At 45.4% G+C, this 10721-nt stretch overlaps 2 protein-coding genes across 4 annotated transcripts in view; both read right to left on the bottom strand.

Annotated features, from left to right (window-relative positions):
* Nucleotides 1-2225, bottom strand: part of LOC113059433 (potassium/sodium hyperpolarization-activated cyclic nucleotide-gated channel 3) — an 11596-nt gene extending 9371 nt beyond the window's left edge. The window contains exon 1 of the mRNA XM_026227930.1: nt 715-2225. Coding sequence (XP_026083715.1) covers nt 715-1319 — 605 coding nt within the window. The 5' untranslated portion in view covers nt 1320-2225. The remainder of the gene's footprint in view (nt 1-714) is intronic.
* Nucleotides 2226-3051: 826 nt separating this feature from the next.
* On the bottom strand, nt 3052-7990 carry pklr (pyruvate kinase L/R). 3 transcript variants are annotated; one of them, XM_026227921.1, is made up of 11 exons: nt 7909-7990; nt 6418-6620; nt 6200-6291; nt 5994-6125; nt 5715-5901; nt 4609-4882; nt 4381-4531; nt 4020-4172; nt 3753-3919; nt 3462-3643; nt 3052-3299 (listed from the first exon to the last, which is right to left on the bottom strand). In XM_026227921.1, exons 2-11 carry the CDS (start codon nt 6554-6556, stop codon nt 3193-3195), a joined length of 1584 nt encoding a protein of 527 aa, XP_026083706.1. In that variant the 5' UTR covers nt 6557-6620; nt 7909-7990; the 3' UTR covers nt 3052-3192. The 3 variants fall into 3 exon arrangements, with proteins under 3 accessions (XP_026083706.1, XP_026083709.1, XP_026083707.1); XM_026227924.1 differs by having other exon boundaries at nt 6418-6582; XM_026227922.1 differs by having other exon boundaries at nt 6418-6614; nt 7909-7926.
* Between the last annotated feature and the right edge of the window lie 2731 nt (nt 7991-10721).

The following is a 10721-nucleotide window of genomic DNA, read 5'->3' as shown; positions in this document are numbered from 1 at the left end:
TCTGGAGAAACTGGGACACTTGAGCAGGTCTGAGCTCAGACACACACACACACACACACACACACACACTGCTCATAATCTCCAGCAGACGGTCAGGAACGAGTTTGAACCGTCTGATTTTTCTGCCTCATTTCTGTATTCATAGTTCCAGTTTAACGTAATTGAAATGGTAGCTGATTGAATTATGCATTATGCATACAGTGGATGAATAATGCATCACATTATGAATATTTGATCCATGCTCATTTCTGACAGCAGACAGAGTTATTGTGCTCATATTCATATTCAGATGTTGCTCTGCTGTCTGTCTGCTGGAACACATGAATCACACCTGCACCTAGCAATGTCTCAACATCTGTTCAGACACAGACGGGTGTGAATCACGTATAAAACGCTGTGATCTGGTCACTGAAACTCACTCAGTCGGTCAGAAACATCACTGGACACACGCCTGCTCACCTGTCAATCACTTGCTGCACTAAAACAGTTAACATGAACAGAATATTCATCATTTGAATGTCTGACACCAACAACAAGTGTATCTCAACTTTACCGAAATAACAGTGAGCTGAGCTGGACACAACACACTTGTGCACAGAATAACTTTAAACATTAACATAAAAAACTTTATGTTGACAGTAACTCTCTCCCTCTCTCTGTGTGTGTGTGAGAGTGTGTGTATGTGTGTGTGAGCGTGTGAGTGTGTGTGTGCACCTGAAGTCGCTGTAGGGGTGTATGATCCAGGCCCCGGCTGATCGGAGTCTCTCCTGCTCCAGAGCCACGGCCTTGTGGCTGCCCAACATGCGGAGCGAGAACTTGTTGACCCCGGGCTGCAGCATGGCTCCGAACTGCCTCTGGATGAAGGTGGACTGGTTCGAGTAGCTGTAGTCCTCACCGTCCAGCACCGGACCGGCCTCAGGGCTCCCGGCCGCCGTGGTGGTGGTGGTCTCGGGTCCGGTAGCCACCACGACCATCCCGGTGCCGGTGGAGGAGGAGGTGGAAGCAAGAGCTGCTCGGGAGGCGGCAAAACCCACAGATCGCTGCACGGTGGGCGGGGCGGAGCCGGCGTGGGGCAGCGGCAGAGGGGTGGTCGGGGTTCCAGACGCGGTGCCCGGGCGGAACTGACCGCTGTCGCGCGTGGAGCTCAGGATGGAGAGGCGGCGGCGCCCGGGAAGCGGCTCCCCGCGGTCGCCCTCCAGAGACGCCTGGGAGAGACGGTAACCGGGAGACGGCAGGCTGCTCTTACTGCGCCGCTTAGAGTCCCCGTTCCGAACGGGGCGAGGGTCCGTGCCCGCAGAAGCCCCGGTGCCACCATCCATGCCAGCGCCAGACGCGAGAGCGCGCACACACACACACACACACACACACACAATGACCTGTTGTTGCTCTTCTGTCAGATAAACACGGGTGTGTTTTGTCTCTGATTTGTCATTACTCTGAAGTACGAGCTCACGGTCAGTGTGACCTCAGCACCGGTAAAACAACGGATTCTCCTTCACGCTTCCTCCGGAGGACGCCTCGCCCCGCCGCGCTGTCCTCCGACGGCTCCTCATCTCGTTCGAACGCCCTTGAATTAGCGCGCGTTGCTGACGCCCCTTTCGTCCTTGACGCGCTCGTCTTCACGCGCCGTCCGTCATTTCTCCTCATTTCTCCGTGTCCTTGAGGCCCAGGCGCTCCGAGCCGCTCCGACACCGGACAGCATCTCCGCACGGTCACGGGTTCCGTGATTCGGTGATGTCAAAGTGATGTCTCGCGCTCAACAGACGCGCTTATATAAAAACGATGTGATGGAGCGACACAGATACAGAGCATTCATCTGTCAATCACACACACACACACACACACCGGTCAGTCAGACGTGTGAAGGCGCATCATAATCATCGTCAGATGCTCAACAGGAGAAACGGAGGAGAAACGCGCCGGAGCTGCTGTCAGACGCGCGTGATTCATCTGCGCGATTATCAGGCGTTTATCCAGCGCGCCTCGCGTCGCTCCCTCGCATTCATCACTTTCACTTGTTGAGCTTCACGCGATCGCAGCGTCGGATCCCGGATCCCGCGTGACGGGAAAGACCAACGTGGTATCAAACAAACATTAAATCAGTGTGAGAGCGCTTTAATGTCTGTTGCCATGGCAGCAGAAGCAGCATCAGCATCAGCATCCCTCACCCGCGTGCCCGACCGGCTCAGGTATGAGTGCGCGTCACCGTCGCGTCACCATGACGACACAGAGAGAGAGAGAGAGAGAGAGAGAGAGAGAGAGAGAGAGAGAGAGAGAGAGAGAGAGAGAGAGAGAGAGAGAGAGAGAGAGAGAGAGAGAGCTGTGTTAGTCACTGATGTCTGTTTCTCTGACACTGAACAGCTAAAGCTAATTAGGAAATTCGCTATCATAATGAGAGCCAGATACACAAACAGCCTCATATTCACATCCGGTCTGGATATTAATAAATGATTTCATTCTTAAAAAGAGCTTTTCATAATAAATAATGAATCTCAAACACACATCATGTATTCAAAAGTAATATATATATATATTCTCATCTCGAGCTGGAACTTCAGACACACATAAGATCATTGTAACATTCTATATTAAGATATATAAGTCTATGACAGGATGTAAATGATATTATTGTCCAGCTCAGGCAGTAAGACGTGATGATATTCAGATATTATAAACACTTACTTTGTGATTGTCTGTAGAGCTGCTTTGAAACAATGTGAACAGCTCTATACAAACCAATATGAGACAGTCTCTCACACACCTGATCCAAAAGTGAACAAAGTCACATCATTGTCAAAAGTGAAAAGCTCTGACTCCTGCTTCATCATTCAGACATCACATACAAACCCCCAAACAGCAGCATCTTCATATTTAATTTATTTCAATGTAGTAGTAGAGTTTGGTTAGTTTTTGATATTTTCCCTTTGTACCAAATTATAGTGATAACATAACAGTATTAAAAACATGTGTCTGTGGTCCCTCACACACGCGTGTGCTGCTCTCAGTGTGTGTTTGCAGTTTATCATTGCAGGAAAATGAAAACAGCACAAATGGCTTATTTCATTTATTTATTGCTATAGAAATGATTGACATATGAAGGGCGTAAGTGAAGCAGAAATCAACACTGACACATAATGAGTTAATTAGCACAGAACTGTCAATCAGCGACTCCAGCGAATCAGAGGCTGTGGTTCAGGGCACAGTGACCACCCTCATGATGTTAGTGTGTCCAGATCCAGGTCTCCAGCCGGTCACGATGATCACCATATCACCCGCTGAGAAGAAACCCCGCGCTTTACCTGCACACACACACATGTTACACATCACACACACAAACACCGTACAAACACACACACACACACACTGTACAAACACACACACACACACACTGTACAAACACACACACACACGTTACACATCACACACACAAACACCGTACAAACACACACACACACACTCACCTATGTCCATCGCAAAGGTCACGCAGTTGTCCACCTCATCGGCCCAGATGTCAGTGGGCGGAGTTCGGAAGAGGGCGGGGAATACGCCGCGGAGCAGCTGTGATTGACGGGCCACCTGAATGTCCCGCGTCACAGCGATGATCGGACAGCGAGGACGATACCGAGACAATAAATGAGCCGACCTGCACCACACACACACACACACATAAAAAACATGTTAGCGAGAAAACAATGTGTTTGTCTCACTGGACAGAAGTGTGTGAGTGTGTGTGTGTGTGGGAGTGTGTGTACCTGCCGGATATGGTGAGGATGATGATGGCTCCAGCGCAGCATTTGAAGGACGACTCGACGGCTCCAATGGCCGTGACCTCTGTGGGGTCAGAGGTCAGCGGGGTCAAACGGCGCAGCTCTTCAAACAGCTGCTGATGAAAGATGGCCGCCTCAGCCTCACGGCAGATCTGACACACACACACACACACACACACACACACACACACACACAGAGTGTTACGGCGGTGCAGTCCAGTCACAGGTCAAAGGTCACGCTGTCACACACACCGAGTGCATCATGGCAACAGCTTCTACAGGGAAGTGTCCTTTGGCCGTTTCTCCAGACAGCATGACGCAGTCGGCTCCGTCCAGCACCGCATTAGCCACATCACTGCTCTCAGCACGGGTGGGACGCGTGTGATGGACCATACTCTCCAGCATCTGAACACACACACACACTGAATCAGGTCATGTGTGTGTGTGTGTCAGTGCAGCGCTGCAACACACTCAACATCAGCTGTCAGTATCAGAATTCATTCTCATCATTTCTGTTTCTCCTCTAGTAGTTTCTAGCACTCTTGATTTTCAAGGACAATATTGTCATTAGTTCAGTTTCTGAAGCTGATCATCAGAATCACCCATGATGCACCTGTGTGGCACAGATCACGGGTTTCCCTGCAGAATTACAGCGTCCGATCATCATCTTCTGAGCGATGAAGACTTTCTCTGCCGGGATCTCGATGCCCAGGTCTCCACGAGCCACCATGATGCCATCGCTCTCCTTCAGGATCTCCTCGAAACTACAGTGAGACACGTGGAGATGTGAGGGAACAGAGATCAAGAGTGTGTGGAAGCGTGAGGTGTGTGTGAGCCTCACTTCAGGACTCCCTGTCTGCTCTCCACTTTGCTGATGATTTTGATGTTCTGTCCTCTGGCTCCCAGCGCCTCTCTCACGGCCCTCACATCCTCGGCCGAGCGGATGAAGGAGGCGAAGATGATGTCCACGTCCTGCTGGACACCGAACAGCAGGTCAGATCGATCGCGGTCGCTCACCGCCGGCAGGTTCACCAGATCCATCCCCGGCAGATTCACACCTTTACGACTACCCAGAATGCCACCGTTCTCGACACGAGTCTCCACCCACGTCTCACCTGACAGAACAAGAGTTCAGGAGACATGAGACACTTCATTTGAAAAAAATGATCCATTTATGACCAAAATAATCAGATGCATCGTGAAATCTGATGCAAATTTTCATTTTCCTTGTGCCACTTTATTTACTTTTTTACCTTCATTTAAAATCTCTTTTGCAGGAGTGTCCTGGCCAGGATAGACGGACCAAATTTACAAATACATATAACAAACAGTAACATACAATACACAATCATCAAATCTCAAAGACACATTTGCAGATCACCACGTCTTTCTCCAAACTACTCAAAAGTTGTTTTAACATATCTGAAAGGCACCAATTGATTTAACCTTTAATTAATTTTTAGGAGCAGCATATTTAAAAGTCTTAGTACCTAGATTATTTCTAACAGAAGGTATTGAGATTATAATACATTTGTGAACGCAGTGAATAATTACCTGTTTTTGTTGAATCAGACAACAGAGATACTGTAGTAAAAAAACAACTAAACTTCCTTATAATCATTAAGTACCAATTCATTTTCCTTCAAAAAGCAAGAGAAGACTCTACTCTATAATGATGTGTTTACAATCAGTGATAAACCTTAAAGCAGCATGAAATTAAATGAAAAACAACTTATTTCTAATATAAAACCCTACCTCCTTAAATTTTGTTTAAGATCTTAAGAGTAAAAAAACTTGCTTATTATAAAATATAGTCTGCAAATCACTCAGGGCTTCTTCTTTTGTAGGTGCAGTACAATAAAGAGCAGTAAAATGAAAACATTCTTCTGTTAACATCAAGACACTTTATGTTTGTTGTGAACATGAGCTGACGTTCGTCTGCTGTACCGATCTCCAGGACTTTGAGAGCGAGGAGCCCGTCATCGATGAATACTCTGCTTCCTGTCTTGAGCACGCGGGGCATGCTGGGATAGTCCATCCAGATCACTGACCCGTCCGTCTTATCACGATCCTCCTCTGCGGTCACCAGCCGAACCGACGCTCCTCGCTCCAGCACCACCTCAGCGTCTGCAGACTGTCTCACAAACACACACACACACACACACTGATCGTCTGACTCACTAACACACACACACACACACACTCCTGTACTCGGGTCAGTCGTACCCCTTTCACCAGGCCGGTGCGGATCTCCGGTCCTTTGGTGTCCAGAGCGATGGCCACAGGCCTGTAATACAGCGGGTCAGAGGTCAACGTCTCCACTGCCTCACGGATGTTTCGGATCGTCTCTCCGTGATACTAGAAGAGACACGTGTGAGACGCTGTAGATGTGTCATAGAGAGACGCAAGCACACACACACACACACACACACCTCATGAGAGCCGTGAGAGAAGTTCAGTCTGGCGATGTCCATACCGGCCTTCACCATCTCCTGCAGTTTGGTGACGGAGCGGGAGGCGGGGCCTTTTTTGAAATGATATAATAAACAAAGATTTAAAAGAGATGATCAGAAAGCATTATCTGATTCAGAATAATTATGTACCTCAAATAAAATAATTATGATCATTAGTGTATAGTATAGTGACTGACCGATGGTGCAGATGATGCTGGTGTTCCGCGCTGTGATTGGCTCCTGATCGATGTCCAGCAGACACAGATGCTCCAGAAACGTGTCGGCCATCGATGCGTCCAGCTGCTGCTTCTGAATGAAGGAGTCCGGCAGAGACATGACGTCTGAGTAACACCTGATACGAGCTGAGACAGACGGATAGAGAGAGAGAGAGAGAGAGAGACTGAGAAAGAGATGAATGGATAGAAAGACAGACAGACGATGGACAGATGAAATCCATGAGACAGACAGTAGAGAGCTGAAGAAGAGTTCACTGCAGAAACACACTGGCACAGACACCTGATGACAGACAGATGCAGCAGCCAATGACAAACAGACATGTGGGAGGAGTCAGGAGCAAGTGGCAGCTAATGGGGGTGTGGTTTTAAATACATCATACTGTCAATCATCTGAGTTTGTATGCACACACACACACACATGCACGTTTACTCATGTATCTAAATGGGGACATTGCATAAACAGCTTTTATATAAAGCTAGATATAAAAAAAATTACAGGAAAAAAAAATCCACAAAATTAGGTTTAGCTCAATTCTAGGTCTAGGTAATTTCCCCCCAAAATACTTTTAAGTAGGTACGCACACACACACACACACACACACACACAACATGTAAATATAATATCATATTGACAGTGATTCAGTTTATATGTTATTATGCTCTGCAGTAAACAATGATTTTCCATGAAGTCTGTCTTACAGTAATTTTACCCACATTCAAGTGTTGATCTAAAAAGCATGCATGTAGCTAGAATAAAACCGTTTGTTTGGGTTAAAAGCAGAGGCTCTGTTCTTTCTTCTGACGTATTAGATGTTCAGATAATTCATACTTCATTCTCTCTCCCTCAAGTCGATCCAAACCAGACTCTTTTCTCCTGAACACATGATGACTTTGAGAAGACTGTTCACTTTGACTTCCTTTATATTTTTGTCTGTACAATGAGAACACAAACTGTTTGGTTCCAAACATTCTTCAAAATATCTTCTTCTTTTATGTTCCACAGAAGAAAGTCATGTAGGTTTGGAAGGACCTGATGATGTTTGTTTGTGCTGGAGGTCTTTATCTCGGTCAGAGGCGTATCACTAATAAACTCGGTGTGTTTGCAGAGAGAAACACTATTAGTAAATCAGTAGCTAGTGGATAAATAACCTTTGTGCAGAAAGAGTCGCTTTGAGAACCAAACAACTGGAAACAAAAGCACCACTGGAAAATAATGTGGTTTTACTAAAATGATTCCTTAAAATAACTGAGTTGTATTAAACTAACTGACTGAGATCTGGAGCATCACTGCACTGATGAAGATTTGGACTGAATTCACTCGTTCATGGACCTGAGACAAACACCTGAACTCTGGACACGAGAGGAACAGTTATGTAAGAGATTCTTCCAGGAGAGCTTTATTTCATCAACATTTAACCTGTGATGTTTCCCAGAGAAAGATGAGTGTCCTACCTGAGCGTGTCCTGCTGCTGAAGGAGGTCAAGACTTCTGTAGATGTGCTGATCTTCTGCAGCGCCACCTAGAGACTGATCACACACCAGTCTAGATCAGAGTCTGATTCATCTGAACACTGAGGGATGGACTCAACACACACACACACACACACACACACATGTTTGTTTTTGTGTAAAGTGTGTTCATCCCATAGGTGTAATGGTTTTTATTCTGTAGAAACTGTATATTCTATGTCCCTTCACCAACCCTACACCTAACCCTAACCCTCACAGGAAACTTTGTGCATTTTTACTTTCTCAAAAAAACTCATTCTGTATGATTTATAAGTGTTTTGAAAAATGGGGACATGGGTTATGTCCTCATAAGTCACCCTCTCCTTGTAATACCTGTGTCATACCCATGTCATTATACAGAGTTGTGTCCTGATATGATACACACACACACACACACACACACACACAGCTTGCGATACCCCAGGCGGCAAGGAAATCGACCGGAAGTTGAAGTCGGGTGGGGGCTGCCATCTTGTAGCAGAACTTCACTTGCGTTAGCATCCCATTGACTCCCATTCATTTTGGCGACACTTTGACAGCGAATAACTTTACATCTGAGGTGTTTAAAGACTCCGTTTGTCCATTATTTATTTCTAAAGATACACGACAATGTATAAAGGGCTCCATTACCTTCTATGTTACATTATGGCCCCGTAGAAACAGTTTTTGTAAAAAATAGGCTAACGATTGCGTCATAACCACTCGACTCTCTGTCGCATTACCGTACAGACAGGAGGAGAAGCTCGCAGGCAATTAACTTAATAAGGTGCAATGGCGTTACATTTTAAAATACTATACAAAATAATTAATCAGAATACTTACTCCTGCTCACTCACGACAAAGAACTCCCCGCTCAAGCTCGCCGTCTCTGCAAGATTAACGATGGCAGTTTGCACGCACAGCTACTAGAAGATTTACATCTGCCAGACAGGTTGCTGACGTCGTCAAGCTTCGTTTGAGTCTGCGCGTCAGAAACGGAAGTGCTAAAAAAACGCTAAAAATGGGCTTCACTTGTCTCAATTGCGTTCCAATGGGGTCGCTGTGTCCATTTATTTTACTGTCTATGTGCGATACCATTTTCCCTTTGCGCTTTACTTTTCTGCACGTCTCTCTTTGTGGCACTGTTTTGACGTGGGGGCGGAGTCAAGGGACGGGGCGTGTACAACATGACTCCCTGGAAGTGACGTCATCGGCCCGAGACGCAGCTCACTGATCCAGGTCCTGTCATGACAAGCAGAAACTTTCGAGTGGATCGTTTATTTTTATTCAGTAGCATTAAAACATTCATGTTTTCGTTTTATTTACTTTATTAACAAATGTATGTGTATTAGCAGCGTTTGCTCAAGTTAAAGAAGTTGTTAACATGAACATCTGCTGTTTATTTCTCTCTATGTGCACACTTTTATAGAATTGTATTGGGATCACTAATCATTTAAATCAGTTCGGGAGTTCGTAGCAGGTTCGCGAATCATTTGAGTCAGTTCGGGAGTTCGTAGGCGGGTTCGCGAATCATTTGAGTCAGTTCAGGAGTTCATAGCGGGATAGCGAATCATTTATCTTACTCCAGTTTGGGAGTTGGAGGGATCGCGTATAATTTGAGTCAGTTTGGGGATCGCGAATCATTTGAATCAGTTCGGGAGTTCGTAGCGGGTTCGCGAATCATTTGAGTCATCTGACTCCAGTTTGGGAGTTTGAGCGGGATCGCGAATCATTTGAGTCAATTTGAGGATCGCGAATTATTTGAGTCAATTTGAGGATCGCGAATCATTTGAATAAGTTTGTGAGTTCCGTAGCGGGTTCGCGAATCATTTGAGTCAGTTCGGGAGTTCGAAGCGGAATCGCGAATCATTTGAGTCATCTGACTCAAATGATCTGAAATGTTGCCCCTTGGTAATATTATTAGAAAATACGGAATTAGTTTCCACTGTTATGCTGACCCTCAGCTATATATCTCAACGAGACCAGATGAAACTTCTTAATTATCTAAGCTAACAGAGTGTGTTAAAAATGTAAAAGATTGGATAACAAATAATTTTTTCCAATTAAATTTGGATAAGACAGAGAGATTAATTATTGGACCAAAAAACACTACACAGAATCTTGTAGATTACAATCTGCAACTAGACGGATGTACTGTTACTTCCTCTACAGTCAGAAATCTGGGTGTTATATTAGACAGCAACTTGTCTTTTGAAAATCATATTTCCCATGTTACAAAAACTGCATTCTTGCATCTTAGAAACATTGCCAAGCTACGAAACATGTTATCTGTTTCTGATGCAGAAAAGCTTGTTCATGCATTCATGAGCTCTAGACTGGACTATTGTAATGCACTTCTAGGTGGTTGTCCTGCTTCTTCAATAAACAAGATACAGGTAGAACAAAATGCAGCAGTCCTTACAAGGTCAAGAAAATATGATCATATTACCCCAATTTTACAGTCTCTGCACTGGCTACCTATTAAGTTCTGTATCAGTTACAAATTATCATTACTTACCTATAAGGCCCTAAATGGTTTAGCTCCTGCGTACCTAACTAGCCTTCTACCACGCTACAACCCATCACGCACCCTAAGGTCACAAAACGCTGGACTTTTGGTCGTTCCTAGGATAGCAAAGTCCACTAAAGGAGGTAGAGCTTTCTCACATTTGGCTCCAAACTCTGGAATAGCCTTCCTGATAATGTTCGGGGTTCAGACACACTCTCTTGGTTTAAATCTAGATTAAAAACGCATCTCTTTTGCCAAGCATTCGAATA

This window comes from Carassius auratus, chromosome 41 (assembly GCF_003368295.1).
Source record: "Carassius auratus strain Wakin chromosome 41, ASM336829v1, whole genome shotgun sequence".
Lineage (NCBI taxonomy): Eukaryota > Metazoa > Chordata > Actinopteri > Cypriniformes > Cyprinidae > Carassius > Carassius auratus.
This window is presented reverse-complemented; position numbering and strand designations above follow the sequence as displayed.